This window comes from Psammomys obesus, unplaced genomic scaffold, assembly GCF_907164565.1.
Source record: "Psammomys obesus unplaced genomic scaffold, mPsaObe1.curated_primary_1811, whole genome shotgun sequence".
Lineage (NCBI taxonomy): Eukaryota > Metazoa > Chordata > Mammalia > Rodentia > Muridae > Psammomys > Psammomys obesus.
In genome coordinates, this window is record NW_026596356.1 from 1783163 (window position 1) to 1804157 (window position 20995).

General features: G+C 42.2%; 1 protein-coding gene across 3 annotated transcripts in view; it reads left to right on the forward strand.

The window, feature by feature from the left end:
* Ppfibp2 (PPFIA binding protein 2) overlaps positions 1-20995 on the forward strand; it is a 142601-nt gene that overhangs the window by 33891 nt on the left and 87715 nt on the right. For all 3 annotated transcript variants that reach the window (XM_055597388.1, XM_055597383.1, XM_055597384.1), the window contains 2 exons: positions 3430-3529; positions 18569-18783. In XM_055597388.1, coding sequence (XP_055453363.1) covers positions 3466-3529; positions 18569-18783 — 279 coding nt within the window. In that variant the 5' untranslated portion in view covers positions 3430-3465. The remainder of the gene's footprint in view (positions 1-3429; positions 3530-18568; positions 18784-20995) is intronic.

Here is a 20995-nt window from a genome sequence, read left to right on the forward strand (position 1 = left end):
TGCTCCTATATAATCTCATCAACCATTTGACCCTAGCCAACAGTGTCCTGCCCTTACTTGCCTCCCTGCCTCATGCATTGCAGCCTCTGCCTGGAAGAACGTTCTCCTTACCTTCTGAGAAAGCTCCTACTCATCTGTCAAGACTCAGTGATGCTGCCTACCTGCCTCATAGTATGCCATAAGTATTTGCTCATATTTCTGTCTTTTCCAGTAGACTATGTAGCCCATGGGAGCAGTTATCAATACCTCCGCAGTGCCAAGTGTGGCAGAGTTCAGGAGATGATGGCTACCTGGATTCATTACTTATTTATTCACTTACAAACTGCTTATGTCAGGTACCTTGCAAGGCACAGGGGTAATAAGGGTTGACAGAGTTCCTTGTTTCACTGGGAAGGGGGCAGGTTGGGGAGTGAACACATAGATGGATAAGATGTTTAGGAATTCTATACTTAGAGGAGCAGTGTTCAGAGAAGCCCTCCCTGAGAAGGTGCATTGAAACTGAGACCTAAGGATGAGAGTAAACCAGCCCTATAGAAATTCAGGGAGCAAATCCAAGAGTATAGAGGATGGCAGCTGGCCACTCCCAGAGGAGGACATGGTTTTAGAGTGATTTAGTGATTTATTTATTTATTTATCTATCTATCTATCTACCTATCTATCTATTTATTTATTTATTTAGGAACAGTCCCAATCTGGCCTGGCAGCACTGTTGTCATAAGTCATAGGAAGGGCTGCAATCATTTTCCTTTCTAGGAGCAGTGAGATGGTTTTGGAAGAAAGAATTTCCAACTTCAGGGTCCCTATGGCTGAGCAAGCCCTTCTTCTACTACCCCTCCTCCACCTTTCCTGTTACCTGTCCTGACCCAAGCTTGCTTCTCATTCAGACTCCAATGTTGTCACACTCTAGGGTCAGCCTAGACCACTTGTCTGCTTCATGGGATTCCTGGCCCTTGTTTCAGAGAGTGTGGCCCCAACAAGGAGCAGATCCCTTGGTCCCCTCTATTAGTGAATATTCTTATTCCCTTAAGCTAGCCGTGTAGTGGTTCTTGACTCAAGGCAGAACACCTTCCCCAACTCCCTCATGCTCTCATCCTACCCCTACCTCTAGCCAAGCGCCCTTGCTTCTAACCCTTCCTTGGCCTTTGATGCCCTAGAATACTAGTTTTCCTTCCATGTGCAAAATGACCTTCCTACTTTGTCATGGACCCCTGCAGGGGAACCAGCCTCTGAGTGTAACTGGGTTCTTCCTCCCTGGCCCCCTACATCTTAGCTTCAAATATTGTCTTGTGAACTAGCCTGGCAAAGATATGTCTAGAGTTATTTCCCAACTTTAAAAGCAAAACCAGACCTTATTGTATGCAAGGAGCACTCAGTATGACTTTCCTGACCCTCTGGTCCCCACACCAATCTTGTGAGTTAGATGCTGTTGTCCTCACTTTGCTGTTGAGGAAAACAAGGGTAGCGATCTCACAAGTAATAGTAAATGGTAGATCTGGGTCTGGACTCAGCCTCATTCTTTGTTCTCTTAAATTCCTTAACTATTCCACTTCCCAAGTCACTCTTGTGTGGTGCCTAATTGCCTCCAGTGTTTCCACGTCACAGGAGAAGCAAATGCTTCCCCCAACCATCCATTTCATGTTTTGGTGTGGGAACCATGCCTGGGCCATTCAAAGTACTGATGCACATTAGACACATGCGTAGGCTTTGCTGAATGAGCAAACAAACAATGACTCTTCCTGGTTTACAGTCATGAGCTCAGTATCTTTTTAGGATGACAAATGCTGCTGTAAGACCTCTGTCATCCAGCGAGGTGAGAAGCAAGAAACAGGAAAGGAGGTGGCAAGAAGGGCAGCTTAGCCTTTCTAAGAGGCAGAATTGTCCAGAGACAGAGGTGGTTTCCCTCAGTGGGAAGGACAGGAGTGAGAGGAGGAAGTCTGTCATCTCCCTAGTGATGGGCCCTGAGAACAGGGATTGAGCATTAGAATTGGCTGGACTGTGCATCCTAGGAGGTGTTCTTGAGCCTGCAGAGGCTGGGATTTAGCTTGGGTTGCTGCTGGGTAAACAGGTGAGATGGTAAGAGGCAGTGCTCTTGGGACAACATCCTCTCTCCATCTTTGTAAATGTGACCCTCCTAGACGGGGCACACTGATCACTGGAGAGAGGAGAGTGAAATTTGCAGCTTTTCATGCAGGGTCACACATGTCCTAGGGAGGTGCTGTGTTTAAGGGGCATGTATGGCCACAAGGCATTCGGGCCTTCCCCAGGGGTTGTTAGAGTTTCTGGGCCTTAACTCTCAGCACTAAAATGTGGAACAGTTATCTTGCTGCCACAGGGGATTCTAGGTAAACTGGCAGCTCTTCGTTATAACAACTTGAATGCACAAGATTCATGGTGAAAGAGTATTCTTACCAGGAGTTCGAGGCTATGGGAACTAAAAAGCCACTACTAAGATTTCCCCGCCCCCATCACCATATTCATCATTATTATTACTTTGTGAGCGTGCCTCAACATGAGTGTGGAGGTCAGAAGGCAACCTCCAGCCCTGTTCTCTCCTTCCACCTCCACAGGGTTCTGGGGATTGAGCTAAGGTTACTGGGATTGTATAGCAGTCAGTTTCCCTGCTAAGCTACCTTGTTGGCCCTGGCCTGGAATTTTAAAAATATAATTGATTTTATTTATTTTTATTTTATGTGTATGGATATTCTTTCTGCGTGTACGTCTGTGCACCACTTGCGTGCAGTGCCTGCAGAGGCCAAAAAGAGAACATTGGAGCCTTCTGGAACTGGAGTTACTGACAGTTGTGAGCTGGAATGTGTGTGCTGAGAACCAAACAAAGGTCCTGTGGAAGAGCAACCAGTGCCCTTTACTACACTATCTCACAGCTCCTGGCCTGGATTCTTTTGTTTGTTCTTGTTTTCCAAGACAGGATTTCTCTTTGTAGCCCTGGCTGTCCTGGAATGGCTTTGTAGACCAGGCTGACCTCAAACTCAGAGATCGGCCTGCCTCTGCCTCCTGAGTGCTAGTTAAAGGCGTGCACCCTCCTCCTCTCTTGCCTGAATTCTTAATGAAAGTGTGTTGTATGTGCAGTAAACACAGTGTTTATGCTTTAGCATTTGTGGAAAAAGTAGCTATCTCATTCATGGCAACTGTACTTAGCACCAAAAATAAATGAGTCAAACTTTTAAAGTTGCTATATTTATTATCATAATTTTGGTCATGGTGTCAAGACGTTTTTGTATATGCCCAAACTCAACAGACAGAACACATTAAATGTATGCAGTTCTTTGTTTATCAGTTATTCTTCAGTGACGCTACTTTCTTAAACATTGGAAAATATATACTGGTGAGCTAAAACACTTTCATGGTCTTGCACTAATTTTAACCCCTAACTTCTGTAATTTCTCCTTTGTTCTATATTTGAATTTTCAGTAGCAGCAGGGGGAGACTGAACAGAGAAAAGGAGCCATGACTTCTGATGCTAGTCATATGCTGGAAGCTGCCCTGGAGCAGATGGACGGGATCATTGCAGGTAAGCTCAGGTTCCTGGGACTAATGTCCTGTACAGAACCTATTTCCGGAACCTATTTCCTTTTGTTGTGGTAGAGAAAAGCCCTCTGTTAGACATTTAAGCAGTTTAATGTACTTGCGCCCCCCCCCCCCCATGGAACTCTCCACTACTGGAATGATAATTTAGGCATCTCTGTTGACCTGGTGGGTGTAGTGCCTACGTAGAGCTCTGTTACAGTTTGGATCCTGGCTGTGCGGCAGTTTAGGTGCAATGAGATTGATTCTGTTGTAAAATTTTCAGAGCGCAGCGTGGCTTATTACTGTGGAACTGAAGCTTGAAATTGAGCTGACTTTGTTCCCTAATCAACATCTGCTCATTTCCCTAGCTGTCATCTACTGTGGTCAGGAGCTGGCGGACAGTTTTGATTCATACCATGATTACAGTATTCTTTTTCTCCTATCATTTTTTAAAATTCACCAGAAGTGTTGGGTTTTATTTTTTGCATTAGTCAGTAGGGACTTTGGAAAGGCTACAGTATATTGTGGACACTTGGGGAAGACTACCAGTGTGGTTCGGGCTGATTAATTCCCTGACAGGAGCAATGAGGAAGCCAAACTCTAACAAGGCTGTTATTGCAAACCCTACCAGAGGGTCCCAGGTTTTTTTTTTTTTTTTCTCCTTACCAGACACACCTCAGTGCCCTTATTTGCAGATAGTGTGGTGCTTTAGGCCTTTGCTCCCCACTATGTGAGCTGTGTAGTCACAGGAAGAGATGCAGAATGAGAGATCGCTGAGAGGGGCTTGACTGTAGGAAGTTCTCAGTACATCTGATATTTCTTTCCTGTTGTTTGCTTCTTCCCATTGCAGAAGTACGGAAGGTTCTGGGAGTTGGAGCCTAGGGTGAAGGAGGCTGTCTGTATCGCACAGCTTCCTCATGTTACAGGTTCCACTGTAACTCAACCGAGCTGTCATCTGGCAGGCTCTCAATTTCTGTATGTCCTTGAAAGGCTATGACCAGTGTCCTGCTTTTCCAAGTGTCTATAGTTTGGGATGTCTTGTTTTAAGTTAGATTCTGTGATAACTTATTGAGAAGGCACTGTCAAGAGAGTGGATATCCTAGCAGTGAACTTCAAAAGCCAGATATAGACGTTCTTACATGAACTGAGATAAAAGCCACTGGGTTAGAGTGTTGGCCAACAGGTCATACATTTGAGCCCTAGCCTGAGGACTGATCCCCAGCCAGGATTCATAGATGGTTGTGAGGAATGAATGAGATCATTACTGTTTCTCCACTGTATTTCTTTTGTTTCTTTGTCAAAGACTACTGACAGCAATTTTGTAAGTTTATTTTTTGAAGTTTCTGTTTTGTTCTTTTCCCACTGTCACAATTTGTTAATTACTGTGGTTCTATAGTAAGCCTTAAAGTCAGATCTTGTGTTAGTATGGCTACTTCTTTCATTACCATTGTGTTTGCCAGCCTGAGTCTTGAGCTTGTGCGTGCTCCTTTCCCTACATCATCTCTCTGTCTCCTTGAGAATCAGTTTGTCCAACAGAGAAGATAGCCTGTTGCGATTATGGTTGGAATTATGTTGAATTGTCACACTGCATTGGACCTAGAGATGTAGCTAAATAGCAGAGCACTTGGTTAGCATGTGTAAGGTCCTGCATTCAACCCCCGTCTGTGCTCAAAAGCATAAGAACTGATGTCTTGACAGTATTAACTCTTTGAGGGATAAATAGGGTGCTTCGTAAAGAAGGTAGCCTTGTGTGGGATAAACATGCGGACCAAAGTTCAATCCCCAGAACCATATAAAATATCCAGGTGTGGTGGTCCTTGTTTATTAACTCCAGCATCAGGGAAGCATCAGGGTAGGAGGATCTCTGGGGCTCACTGACAGTCAGCTTAATGAGTGAGGCCAAATAGACACCTGTCTCAAAACATCAGGTAGACAGCATCAAAGGAATGATAACAAAGATTGTCCTCTGAATACACATACATGCACACACATGCAAATACACACATATGCACATATGCATACACACAGTCCCATACACATACACATACATATACATAAACACACACTTACTTACACAGACACACATGGAGACACACACGGACACACACATGCATACATACACACATATTCACACACAGACACACTCAAAAAGAAATATAAACAGGTCAGGAGGACTGAATGATATGCAAATCCTGCATGAGATAAAGCCAGGGGTTAGTGAAAGTCCGTGTACACAGTTAACAGTTGATAAACCAGATGAGGAAAAGGGACACAGCCCCAGACATAGAAGAAACAAGTCACATTATGGCATGGCTGGTATGGGGAGAACTTCAGCTGTTATCCTGATGGTGTGGGAAGAGGAATGTGACTTCAGTAACTTTCTCTGGTGCCCTCTGATGCTCAGTGTGTGAGACAGTCTGTAAGGAGAGAAGCAGAGACCAATCAGGACTATATCTCAATATTCCGGAGCCTGGGTGAGTCCAGAGATGAATGTGCACACCCTGTATAACAGACACCATAAAACCCGGATGGGTGGGAAGGAGTGTCTGCAGTGAGAAGCTGAGTGTAGCCTTGGAGGATCAGACTCAGCATGGTAAAGCTTCTCTGGCCCTCTTTAATTTACCAAGAGCTTGCATTTTAGCCAGATTACCTGTAATCTCAGCATTTGAGAAGCTGAGGCAGGAGGATCACTACAAGTTTCAGGCTAGCCTGAGCTATATATTAAGTCCTTGTCTCAACAAAAAGCCTTTATTTTACTCATTATATGCCAAGAACTGTTGTAACACAGCCCCTACCTCAGGTGGGAGCTGTTCTTGGTCCCATTTAAATAGGAGGAAACTGATGCTCAAATCACAAAGACAACTTGTAGGGCTAGGAGCAGAACCAAGTAGTCTGTATATAGTTACTCCTTCCTACCCACCTGCCAAGAAGGGCTCAGGTTTTTCTGCTACAAATCCCTCACAGCTGTTCAAGACAGAAACCTAGAAAGCCTGTTCAGATACACCCTTCCAGGATGGAGGGCAATGGAACAGGATAAAGAAGAGGACACTTTGCCCTGGAAAGTGAGGAAAGGAGTCTCCCATGTTCTATACAGGATATACCTTCACACTTGTCCTAGATTCTCATCTGGAGATCCTGAGCCCAGGCAAGACCCCAAGGATCCAGTTAAATGTCAGCGACAGAGAGGTTCAGAGGCTCTGTTGCTTTAGGGATGCCTGTATGGGAAATCAGGAGTCAGGGAGAAGCAAGCACACTATGTTTGGACTGAGCTATCTCTCCTGCCTTATCACTATGTCTTTATAGCACAGGTATGGCCTGTTACATTCATATTCTTTTTATTGCATCAGAATGTTAGTTCCAAGAGGACAGAGGCTCACTGCATCTCTCCATCAGTCTGCAACACACAATAGCTGCTTAGTAAACATCTATCATGTCAATACTTTGTTTGCTTTTGTGATTACACAGCAGTGTTTGACACAATTTAGCACTGAGTTTATTACTGTCTGGAGAGCATGCACCTCTGTGATATTCTTAGTGGAGAGAATGATAATTGCTGAATGCCTTTCTTCAGGACACCTTTTCTTAAAGTTTCTAACACCAGCCTCATTTTTAAGAAGACTGGGACTACTTGGCCCAAAGAACTTAGAATTTGTGTAATTATGACTGTGGGGTTTCAGTTCCATTTTAGCCAGTTACTTCCTCTGTGGTGTCCTTGACAGCTTGCACAATCCCGAAGCTCAGTTTCCATGTAATGAAACAACATCTCAGCTTTATTGATATTAATTATTAATGTTACTTTCATTGTCAAAAGGCACAGTGCTGTTCAATTAATGGGAATAATGCTGCCAATTGCCATTGTTATGCATGATGAGGACAGTAGGGCCATCCCACTGGACCAGTCTGCCCTGCTGGCAAATATGTCCCTCCCCTCCCCAGAACCTCAGTGTGATGATGTTCCTCCCAAGGTGATCAGTGGCTTGGGTGGGGGTGGGAAGCTTTCAAGATACAAATTGGCTTTTGTAAATGCAAAAAGAAATGCCTGTAAAAAAAAGCAGGACTGTTAATCATATAAATGTGAGTTCTTGAATCTGAATGCGCCCACTATACGTATGAAGATATTTGATTGAAATCCCAGATGTTTGAGGGAGAAAGTTCAGGGGAGGTGACTATTAAAGACCCTTGGACCAGTGTCAGTAATGATTTGTTTCTAATACAAAGACTGTTGTTGGAGTTTGCAGTAGGATGTTAACCTTCCATCTAATCTTCCTTCTCATTAGTCCCCATGACTCCATCTGCAGACAATACCGTAATTGAATTGTGTTGTTGGCAGTGGAAATCCAGCCATGTGTTGCCTAATTACATCCCTGCGGATGGCACAGGGCAGCCGACATGGATGTTGAGTTTACATAGAGCTTTACTGTCTGAATGCACAGGTTCAGTGGCTATTCTGTCAGGCCCCTGTTGGCATAAGACCAGAGCCCCATGGTCAGGACACAGAGGACCACTTATTCCTCTTTGCTTTGGCAGAGGGTCACTCATGCAGTTATCTCTAAGCTGTACTTATCGATAAGGAATAAAGACTGTTTTAGGACAGCTAAGGAAGTGGTTACCCATCTTCTAGGCTTTCTGCCAGCCCTGATTAGTGTCTGGCTTTGGATGAAGGAAGAAACAAAGATTTCACGGGGGTGAAAAGGTTCTGGTCAAGATTGAGATGGTTCCTTTGGCCCTTGAATATCAGCCGCACGGGGTTTGTGGTTGAGGATGTGGCTGTCGTCCAGTACTCCTTAGCTGGTTTTGTCCGGTCCTCTGAGGTACCTCAGTGTAGCCGGTCATCAATAACAGCATGCCACCTCTGCTGCTTGTTTCCCATTCAGTATTTAGGCTGAGAGCTCTGCAACAGCTCTGTTCAGAAGAAAACTGCAAGGTGGGTATATGGCAGCACACGTCTAACCTTAGCATGCACGGGGCTGAGGCAGGAGGATTATGAGTTGAGGCCAGACATAGGGAAATACTGTCCCTAAATAAGATAAACATATTTTATTTAAAAAATAAAGAAATCGTGCATGTATGTGTGTATGCACGCGCACGTGTGTGTGCCTGTGTGTGCATGTGTGCTGTGGCATACATGTAGAGAGCACATGACAGTTTCTGCAGTGGTTTTCTCCTTCCACAGTGTGGGTTCTGAGTATCAAACTCTGCTCTTTAGTTTTGGTGGCGAGCACTTTTACCCACTGAGACGTCTTTGCTACCCCACCCCACCTTCTTTTAAAGGGAAGGGTGGAATAGATTTAGAGGTGTCTAGGGACTGCAGTGTCAGGGTTCCCTTTGGGGTAACACTGTCAGAATGCTCCACTGGGGCATCTGCTGTTTGGCAGGCAACAGTATACTTTTTCTTAGCTGGCAGAGCCCATTTCCCCATCTGCAGGGAAAGTGTGGTCTCATTTTCTGTTGCTGAGAGAGTTTGGACAAGTCAGGGGTCGTTCCTTAAACACTGCTGTAGTTGTAGGTGGAGGACTAGACCTGCTTGGTCCTGCGGGCTTATTGAGTCCTGTTGGAAGAGGGGTTGTACTTGTTGTTGTCATTATTATTTTGGGGCAACTTACGGTTTTCTAGGAATATGTTGATTTTTCCTGACATCCTCCATTTTGTCAGCATATAGTCCTATTTTGTTCATCACATTTGTCTTTATTCTGTGTGTGTGCACACACATGTACAAGTATATGTACACGTGTCTCCCTGTAAGTAGAGGTCAGAAGTTAATCTTGGGTCTTTTTCAGCACATGTGTGCATTTGTGTGTGCTATATGTGTGTACAGATATATGGAAGTTCACATTTATATAGAGAAGAGAGTGTAACATCTGTGTCTTCTGTTTATCTCAAGCTTAAGTTTTGAGACAGGGTCTGTCACTAAGCCTGGGGCTCACAATTGGGCTAGCAGGAACAAACCTCTGGATTCTCTTTGTCTCCTCAGAATGCTGGGATGGCAGGTATGGCCACCATGCCTGACTCTTTCTGTGGGTCCCGGATCAGGTCGTCATGCTTGCATGGCCAGCACTTTACCAGTTGAACCGTGTCCTGAGCCTCCACCTCGCTTTTTGAGATGAGGCTACAGGTTTGCTGGTTTGGCAAGGCTGGCTGGCCAGTGAGCCCCAGAGCACCTCCTGTCTCTGACTTCTGGTGCGGTAAACACAAGTGTATGATAGCACACACTGCTTCTCTGTGTGTGCTGACATTCAAGCTCAGGCCCTCACGCTTATACACCAAGCACTTGACCGACTGAGCCATCTCCCTGGTCCTGTTTTTATTCTTTATATTATCTGTGCCGCCTTTTTGAGGACCAGTCTCGTGACAGAGAGTCTTTTTCTTACTACTTTGAACTAGCTACTTTTGGTTTTATCAATCAGTTGCCATGTATGTGTGTGTTTGGTTGTGTCTGTTCTGTGAATAGTTACATATGTATATACTGATATCTCTTCACCACATACCTGCACTTTTCTATCTCTGTTTAATTTCTTTGATGTCTATTTATTTTCTCACTTACTTAGATATACTTCTTCTCCAGAATCTCAGCTTTAAAAAGAAGCAATATATTTTAAATTGATTTCTACCTTGCATTAGTTGTGGTGACTCGTGGGGTGAAGTTTACTGATGCTTGCATGATGGATGTCCTAGAAAGACCATCACTACTATTCACTAATGCTCCACATGTGCACAACATGGCCATGCATGCATTTCTCTTCCTTCTCCTTCTCTTCCTCCTCCTCTTCTTCTTCTGGTTTTTGGTTTTTGGTTTTTGTAGCCTGGGCTGTCCTGGACTCACTTTGTAGACCAGACTGGCCTTGAACTCACAGATATCCACCTGCCTCTGCCTCCCTGAGTTCTGGGATTACAGGTGTGTGCCACCATAGCCAGCCAGATGTTTTTCTAGTTGTTATATCCAGAGATCTCTATTTTCTAGTTATATGAACTTCTGAGTGTAGTTATTGAACTTTCTCTGTGATTATTTGCACTTTCTTGGTGATTGTTTTTGTCATATGCATCTCATATGCATCTCAGCAATCCTCAAGAACTTGTAGAAGATGGTGTACTTTTTACTCATTTTTTTGTGTTGTGGTGCTAGGGATTGAAGCCAGGGCCTCATGCATGCTGGGCAAGCACTCTGCAACTGAGCTACTGCCTCAGCCCTTAGATGGTGGCCTTTGACCCCTCAAATTATGGGTGTTTTACATAAATACTAGATTGTTTGTGTTCCAAACTCAAGTGTTAAAACTTTGGTTTTAAAATTGATTGGCTGAGTTTGTTTGATTTTGTATCCTGGCTTTATACAGAAATCTTCCATTCATTCTCACCTTTGCTCAAGGCCTGAAGACATGTCCCCTTCCCTCAAGTGGCCCATTAAAGCTCAGACCTTGGGAGCCTGAAGTGATGGCTCAGCAGTTGATGGTTAAGCAGTTGAGAGTGTGTATTACTCTTACAGTGGACCTGACTTCAGTTCCCAGCACCCAAGGTACACTAACAGCTTCCTAGGGATCTGCTGCCCTCTTCTGGCCTCCACAGGCATTGTACTCACATGCATAAACCCTTACATAGTTGTCCCTACATACATATAATTACAAATAAAAATTGTAAAACAAAAAAGCTCAGACTAGCCCATGGAGGATTTGGCAGTGATTAATAAACCAAACACTGACTCAGTTGCTTTTTACCACAGAGGTTCTGAGCTCCAAATGTTCCCTTCAGTTCTATGGCTTTGGAAGGAGTGTGTATGCATTTTTTTTAAAAAAATATCTATGGGTATCTTAGTTTTTCTCGGTATAACTTGCTTTCTGTGCCTATCCAATGGCTGTCAGAGTTTTGTGACATTCCATAATGCATGGCCCCTTTTTCCTTTAGACCATGGAAGGATAATCACAACTGTTAAGTGTTGCCTGGTTTATCTCATTTACACCCATAAAGTCCTTGATCCATGTGAAGTGACAGACACATTGACTAGAATGTAGACATGGGTCAGGTGGTATGAATAGTTCATACAGATGGAGCTCTGCTATATTACTGACTTTAGAAGTTGGCTTGACCTGAAGCTATGATTAGGATCATAAACATTGTCCATCATGTATTCTACCTTAAACACAACAAATTGAACTTAACCTCTGGCTGCAGATTTTACTCCGAAGGGTAGACTGGTCTCAGATTTCCCCAATGAGAGTGCTAACATACAGAAGATGGCCAAGAATGGAATTCAATGTTTCTTTAGCTCTTTAGTCAGAAGAACTATTCTTTTTTGGGGGTAAAGGGGTGCAGGGATCAACTGAAAGAAGGAAGTGGAGAGATGGTAAACATAGCACAAGGTGAAATCTACCTTATATTCCAGTGGAAGTAAAGAAACAAGGATGTTTTAGTTCATTTTGTGCTATTGTAAACAGAGCACTTGAGACCGGGTGATTTATAAAGAAAAAAAAATTCTCACTGTTCTAAACACAACAGAAAATTTCTGTGTCAAGTATATAACACAGTAGGTTTTCGACCTATGTGTTGTGACTTCTTTGGGGGTCAAATGACCTTTTTATACAGTTGCCTAAGACAACCAGAAAACACAGATATTTATGTTATGATCCATAACTGTAGCAAAATTACAGTTATGAAGTAAAAATGAAAATAACTTTATGGTTGGGGGGTCACCATAACATGAGCAACTCTGTTAAAGGGTTGCAACATTAAGGAAGCTGAGAACCGCTGATGTAACCTCTGATGAGGGACATCTTTTGTGTCATCCCATAGAAGGCAGAAGGCAAGAAAATTTGCCAGAGAAAGGACAGAGCTCATGCTTTTATTGGGAATCCACTGCTGACACAGCTGACCCATATCCATGGCAGTCAGCAGACTTGATGCATTCGGACCCTCACATTTACTTACCTTGTTCTTCTCCTGTGCTCCCTTACGCCTCCCTCTCCCTCTATCATGCCATTTTCCTTTTCAACCTCACTTGCCCCCTTCTAGTTCCCTTTTATTTTTCACCTACCCCTTCTTTCTTCCTTTAAGGTTCCCTTCCTCTCTCTGTTAACCCTCTTCCCTTTTTCTTTCCTTTCCCCTTACCTTTTTTTTTTTTTGGTTTGTTTCCCAGGCTGACCTCCAGTTTATGATTCTCTTGCCACAGCTTCTAAGTTTTGGATTCCCAGGCAGGTGACACCACATCTGGTTCCTAATCTTCTTTCTAAGATCCCACATTTCAATATTCTTAGGTTTGCATATTTGCTCATTTTGTAGATAGTGACCAATATAGCTGAGGTTGACCTTGAACTCTTAATGTAGGTAAGAGTCCTGCCTCTGCTTCTATAGTGCTAGACTTACAGGTGTGCACTACCACATGTGGTTTAGTGCTAGGGATCAAATCTAGGGCTCAGAAGCATTCTAGCAGCTGAGCCACATCCAGCCCTAGGGTGAATGTTGGGGCTTTCTTCAAACATATGCTTTGAACTCCCGAGTTCTTAGTTTTCTGTTGGGACCTCCCGTATGGCTTGGTATATGGCCAGTTTGGGAAAGTGTTCTGCATGTGTGTGCTTTAAAAAAACATCCTCTAGTGAGGGGAGGCATTGGACTCCCACACCATTTATCACCTGATCTGTTTCACTTTCTGTCTGGTTGTGTCTGCTTGATTTATCATTTCCTGAGAGATGAACTTGATTCTTCTCTTTACTCAATATGTGATTTGTTTTTCATAATTTTTGCAGAGGATTTATATATCTGAGCTTAAGAGGGAGACAGGCTGTAGTTTTCTTTTGCAGTAATCAAGATCACTGTGTTGGACAGTTCTGGGATGGATGACACCATTCACCATTTTCTCTACCACCTGTCTTGGTACTCTGTCCTTATAAAGTGAGTTTCCTCCTTTTTAGGCTAAACTAAATATTCTGTTAGATTGGAACTATTTAGTTCTGAAATGTTTGATTGAATTAACTTGTGAAAGCATTTGGCTTGCTCTTTTCTCTATCAAAAAGATTATAACAATAATATAGTTTCTCTATAATATTATTGATGATTGTTACAGGATTTTGAGTTTGTTATCAGATTATTGATGATTTTTTATTTCTTTTTTGGCAGTTTTTAGAAGTTTGATCTAAGTACCTATTCTAATTATGTTGCACACAGGTGCACCCTCTACACCCAAATGTGCATGTATTTACAACTAGACATGTATGAAAATGTCATGACATCCGTTTTTGTTTATAGCTAATGTATACTAATAAAAATTGTTAGTAACCACTATTAACAAAATTTTGTACTTCTGCTTTATCTTATGCTCAACAACTATCTGGACATTAAATTAAACAAGTTAACTAAAATTGCTGTATCTATATTAAGTTTGGGTTTTCCTTCTTAAAATAAAAATTTCCAGGTCGCCTGTGTAGGCATCAGAAACTAGCATTGGTTGAGTGAGCTTCTAATGCAATGTCTCCACTTCGGCTGCATCTTGGAATGCCTGTAAACGCTTTCATTACCCGAGGTCACATCTGAGACCAATTAAATTTGATTCTCTGAAGTCGGACCTAAGCATCTGTAGTTGGCAAAATACCCTTGTGATTTCTGTAAGCATCCAAAGTTAGAGACCTTTGTGCTGACTTGTATTTCCTAAACAGTGCTTTCTTATTTGGAGATAGTGTATAGTGTGTTCCCAGAGAGATAAACTTGTTTTTAGCACTTGAATATAAGATGAATCACCTTTTTCTGAGAAATAATTTAGGGAGGAATCCCTTGCCACACACATCAGCATTTACCATGTTGATCTGTTGTCTTGTTCTGTTGACCCCAGGATGAAGGCATACATTCTCTTATTTACTGCATGTGGTTGTTGGTTTTGATTTGTGGTTGTAATTTTGTGTAGGAGCTGGTCATCAGCAGAGAATGTGTGTCACGGGGAGCTACGCCCTCTGGGAGACTGTGCCTTTGGCAATGTTTAGCTGTAGATGTCCACTCTGGACCATTGTGTGTGCTGTGTACTGATTTCTACTTGGGGATTTTTAGGAAAGAATTCATAGTAGGCATGTCTTGCACTTGTGGTATGCAGAGACCTGTAGTTTGCATTTCTCACATTGTGTAGGTATGCATGGCTTTACGGACATGCCTGAGGCTCTATAGGTTTCTCTGCTATGGGTGAATTTTCTCAGAGCCTCTTGAATGAAACAGTCAATATTTATGGCTACTGTTTATACAGACTTTCACTCGGCTCTCAGGAGGCATGGTGGACCTAGCTCCAACCCTGGGTCCTTCCTCTAGAGTCAATTTGAGCTGGTTTTACCACAGTCCTCAAGGTTTTAATTCTTTTTCAAGCCTATGTCTGAACTGGGGCCCTGTTTCAGCTTTTCTGTTTATTCACTGTGGGTGAAGGGAACTCCTGGTGAGTTTGGTCTATTTGCCAGGCGATCCCCCTCAGGCTTTGCATGCTTTCCAACAGATCATGTGACATGGCAGTTGATTTCTGAGATAGTTTGAAAATATACCAGTTCTTCACTTGTGCAATTACTGTGAGAAATAAAGCTTATCGGGTCAGGGAGAGAATGTGTCTATAGTCACTCATTCCTTTAATATTTAAAGAAGGGCCAGAGGGATAATGAGAATGCCCAGAGAGTGCATTGGTATGCAAGAAGACTTGAACTCAGATCTCCAGCACCCATGTAAAAGGCAGGCATGGTGCATGCTTCTATAGCTACCGTGCCTGGAGTGGGGGTAGGGAAGCAGTTGGATGCCAGAACTTCACTGGCTGGCCAGTCAAGCTGAAGCCACGAGCTCAAAAAAAAAAAAAAAAATGACGTGAACAGCAATAGAGGAAGATACCAGCACATTTGCACACATGTATAGTACACAGATCACACACACACACACACACACACACACACACACACACACACACACACCTTTGAAATCTCTTGTGCTGGCATTGCCTAATATCCAGTGTGGATTTAGAAAGCATGTTTTAACCTGGAGTGCCTGTGCAAACTAAATGCCACGTTGCGGTTGCTCACTTCTGAAAGGCATCACCAACATTTAAAAAATTATTCAATCTGTGTATGTATCTTTAAACATTCATATGCATTAATTATATTTTCTTTTTAAAAATCTTTTTGATCTTACATGTTATGGGTATTTTGCCTGCCTCTACCACATGCATGCTATGCCCATGGAGGCCAGAAGAGGGCATCAGATCCCCTGGGACTGGAGTCATAGATGATTGTGAGGGGTCATGTGAATGTCAGGAATTGAACCAGGTCCACTGGGAGAGCAGCCAGTGCCATCTCTTCACTCTCTTAATTATATATTTTATAAATTAGTATATGGCCCCATGCTTCTAGTTCCTTGGACAGTCTCTCTCTCTTTCTCTCTGAATGTTATATAATCATATAGATTATATATGAATATTCTTGAATATTTTCTAAGTAACTTAAATACTCAGTTGGTGGTTTTTAACCCCTACTTTTTCAGAATTAGCATACCACAGAGATCACTACTGCGTGTTCATCTTTGATTCACATATGATTATATTTTCTTAAGTTAGATTTGTAAAATTGGAATTTCTAGTTAAAAAGTATAAATATTTTTACAGTATTCTTTGCTTACAAAGAATTGGGCTAATTTTTGTATCTATTAACAGGCTCTGAGTGTTCTCACTAAATGCTTGTCAACATTGATCATTGCATTTTCAACTTCATTTCAGTAATTTTATCCATGAAAAACTGAACTCCCATTTTAAATGTTCTGTGACTATCCAGAAAACCTTTTATTTCTGTATTTCAGTTTTCTGTTTGTGTTTTTGTAGATGCTCCAGAGTAAGCTGTGTAAAATCCTATGCCTGCTTTGTGTATGAGAAGTTAATTGGGACTTTTTTTTTTGATTGATTCATAAGGTGTCTCTTTATGAAGGATCTATTAATGTTTTAGTATAAGTGTTATAAGTAGCACTTTTAGACTTGTTTTTTTATGTAGCAGAAGTTAATTTTATATAGTAGTGAGCAGTGTTTTGTTATATTTTGCTCAGTTATTCTTGTGCTTATCAAATCTTAAACTAATCCAATTTTCTTCTATAATTTATACTCTTGTACTTTAATGCTTAGAAATAACCTTCATCTTTCAAAATTTCATTTTTGTATGTGGTATAAAATACTCAAGGCCACAACATCACATAAAGTTGATTTAAAAAAAAACAAACAAACCTGTATTTTCATTCTCTTTCAGCCAAACTCATTCTACACTTTACCTGTATGAAAATATTTGCAGTTAGAATGTGTGGTCTAAAAGATGGCTTGGTGGATAAATATACTTGCTGTGCAAGCCCAGTGTCCTGAGCTCAGTCCCTGTGACCCATAATAGAAGGAGAAAACCAGCATCCCCCAAATTATCCTGACTGCTGCATGCACAGGCATATACACACACATACACACATGCACACAAACTTTATAAAAAGGAAGAGTATGCATTCAGAACACAGAGGAATGAGCAATTATGTGGACGTTGGAGGGCTTGCTGAGTTTCTGACTGTTTTCTTCCCTGAGGTTTGGCTTGTGCAATTCCCAATCAGCTTTAAATTGGATCTGTAGGAGCCAGAAAGTGCTGAGCACACACCAGAGCATGGATATTTGCACTGTCTCCTAGCTCCCCAGAGCCTGGCTTGTTTATGGATTGTGACCCACGAGTGCCTCTGTCATACATTTTCAGAAGGCAAACTGGCAATCAAATTCTGTGGTAATTGTTTCCTTCTGTGTGGATTTTTCCAGCCCAAACTGCCTGGCAAGAATGATACTGGCTTCTCAAAGTAGAAAGGGACCAGAAGTTAGATGCCAGGCACATGGCCTTTACAATCCAAGTGCCCTAAAAAAAAAAAAAAAAAAAAAAAAAATCCTTTAAACTACATTTTATGGAGGACTTCTCATTCCGAAAGCACATGTCAGACTCTGTGAGGTCAGTTTAGGCTTTTCTGTAGTTGAATGATAGGGTTCAGAAAGATAAAAAAAACAGTCCCATTTTAGACATACTAAATTAGAAAGAACTGACCCCACACATCTCAGACCTCTGAGAAAATCTGGGCACTTATTTCTTTCTCTTCAGCTATTCACTCGAGTGTGTGTGCAACCATTTGAACAAGTGGTATTTCAGCATCTGCTGGATGCCAGGGACGCAGGTCTGCCTGGTGTAGATTCTGTTCTCAGCGTCCATGCTATCCACCATGGGGAGACGGGCTCTGGATGTACATAGGAATAATACAGTTTTAATACAGCAATCTCCCAATTGGAGCACCCAGGGCATCTACATCACTATAATCAGTTAGCAAAATGAATATAGTAATCCTTGTCCTTTACTGTGGTCAGTTAACCCAAGTAACTCAAATAGCCTTTGCCATTTGTTTCTTTGTAAGTCCGTGATTGGTAATGTTCCATAGGGATGGCCCATGTTACTTTATCTGGGATGTCTCATCTCCATTTGGAGAACCCCGGATGGCTTCATTCAGTCTGTCACCACAGGGAGGTGGCTGGTGGCAGCTGGGGCTATCTTTCCTGCAGAGTAGCTGGCCTTTGTTAGAAGGTAATTGGCAGGAGGTGTCAATCCTCTTAAGTCCCAGACTGTGATTGGCACAGTCACTGCCATGGTGTTCTAGTGATAGCAGTGACCAGGCCCAGGGAGAGGAATGGAATGCCCGTAGGGAGGAGTCTGGAGTAGCCATCTGTGCCGTCTAACACTGACTTAAAAGAAAACAAATGCATTTGTAAAAGGTGAGGAATTGGGTCTCACTGGTGTTAGTCACTGGTGAGGGCTGCCTGTGTTTTATCTGTTGTCTTCATGTGTGAGTTTTGTATGTCAGGCTCCATGGGCTGTACCCAGCTCGATGGGCCTCTCTTTCTACCATTCTAGCTCAAAATAAAGATGCTGCTGTCACATGTCCATGTGAGGTGGGAGTGAGCCTTCGGCCCATTCCCTCTTCTCATTCTCTCTGTTCTTGAGACAATCACTCTTGTGACATTACTCTTCTCACCAAGGTCTCCATCTCTCTTTTGTCCCAGGCACTAAAGCAGTTGCAGATGTTGGTGATGGGACCTGTGAGCCTGAGCTGTCTCCTTCATCTTCCGGTATGAACTCTGTACCTGTGCTCCATCTCATTGAGGACCTGAGACTGGCTCTGGAGATGTTGGCACTTCCTCAGGAAAGAGAAGCCCTCCTGAGCCAGGTCCCTGGCCCAACAGCTGCCTACATAAAGGAGTGGTTTGAAGACAGCTTGGTGAGTTGGTTTATGGTGTGATAAGGGAATTGTGGGACATGCAATTATGCAACAATGGAATGTTACCAGTGGCCAGACCTAAGGATGTCTGTCTGCATCTCCCAGTCCTGTCTTACTTCCCATATAGCTTTGGGTACATCGCCACTGGGTGGTCTTCAGCAGGAGTAAAAATCCTAGTCAAGCTATTTAAGCTATTTATTCTGCCTTCCTTTGGTCTACAGTCACTCTCTTCTAAAGTGAGAAAATCCAGGTCAAACAGACACCCCTAAATATGTGATTTGCTAGACTCCCTTACTGGAGTTTTAACCCACAACCTAAAGCCTGTTTGCTTCATTCATTTCTTTGTTTCTGCCCATGATCCGATCCTCGCCCTAGAACTACTTCTTGCCCCAAAAGTGTAATGGAGATTTTTTTTTTAAACTTCTTTTCTGCTTCTCCTGATCAGGCCTGGGGACTTACTGGTCTGTAGGGGAAGGGGATGAGTAGTCAATCTGCAGACTTGCTATAGCTTTAAAGCATACAAAGCATCTAAGATGAGGAGCTGGCTCATTCAGGTTAGCTAAGATGTGGCCATTGAGGACCAAGGGAAGGATGCTGGGAAGCCAGAGAAGGATAAGAGGGAGTGAAGGAGGGTACCCTAGTGTAGTCACCTAAGCTTGATTTGAGGATGAAGGCTGGAGTATAGTCTTCTAATGCTAGAACCCTGAAGACCTGTTCAGAATTAGAAAACATGTGCAGAGGTGGGAGGCAGGAACAGGAACATCAAATTGGGAGGGAGAGGTTGATCTTGGAAGTTGAGACATCCTTATCCATAAATTATGTCATTTATGATTAAACAGCCTCCATTCTAGATGCCTTAGTGTCCTTTCTGTTCTAGAGGGATCTGTCAGCAAATCTCATCCCATGCCATCCTCAACACTGACCAGTTCCTCATTATCTTCATTACATGTGTTATTCAATATTTTCATTATATAGGCTGCTGTCTAGTGTGTGTGTCATGCACCCGTACAGGGTAGTACAGGGATGTACCTCAATTTATGTGGCAGTCTTTCTAATGCTGACATTTAGATTGTTTTAAGCCTTTCACCAGATGTGGCATTGCCGCAGTGACTGTCTTTTTCTAGAAGTGTAATTGTAGAAATCAAGGTAAAATCTAGAATGTCCAGTTAAACTTGGTTTTTAGATAAGCAGTGAAAAACAGTGATCAGTTATTGCTTGAGCAGTTGGTTAAACCTGGCAACCATAATCCACAAATGTTAATATCTTTAAGCCTTTCACACATTTTTCTAAATCTCTTTTCAGAAGAATTTTATTTTCTTTATTTTCATTGGCTCAGTTTGAAGCAAGTCTATCCCATGTTATCCTAAGTTCAGATATAATCACCACAATTAAAAAAAAAATGGCTTTAGCAGTTTCAAAAGGGAAAAAGGTTTACTGCTGTTCTTGTACATTTTTTCTCTAGTGAAGGCTAACTGTTCTTTTATTAGCTTATTAGTATTCTCTACAGTTTCTAAGCTTTTCATCTCATACCCTGCATGAAAATATTCCTCGTATATACATAGTCACATATAACTTGTTTTACTAATACAGTTAAATTATCAAAGTAAGATGTTCAAATGGAGGCTCTAAAAGGTTAAGTCCAAAAATAGTTCTAAAATTTCTTCCCACACAGCCTGGTTACCACCGTAACCCCTTGGGCAGGTCTGTTTTTACCCTCTGTTTATATCTTGTGCTCATTTTTTTCTATTGGTGTTTTGTTGTTACCATATTGAAATGACCTTTTATTTTATTTGGGCATGTAATTTCCTAAGTGCTATGCTTTTCAAGCCATAGGGTTTTAGAAGATTGTAGTTAACTCTATCACTCTTAACCGTTTGGGTCTCTTCTTTGTTGCCCTACAAAGGCCTGACAATCTCACAGCAAATATCTAGGTATCTGCTTCTTCCTCCAATAGGTTCATGGTTTGACTTCTGTGTCACAGTTCACACAAATACATTGCTATTTTTAATGTGTGGCATGAAAAAAATTGATCTAACCTTTAAAATATTTGGGGGAAATGTATTAAAAATAATTTTGTTCAAATGCAGTCGACATGGTGCTTGGGGAAACACCTTGTGTTCAGGGTTGCACACATTTTTAGTGTGTGCAAATCAGCCACATTTTTAGTGGCTGATTATTTATAATGATAGCAAGAATCCACAGCTTAAGACCA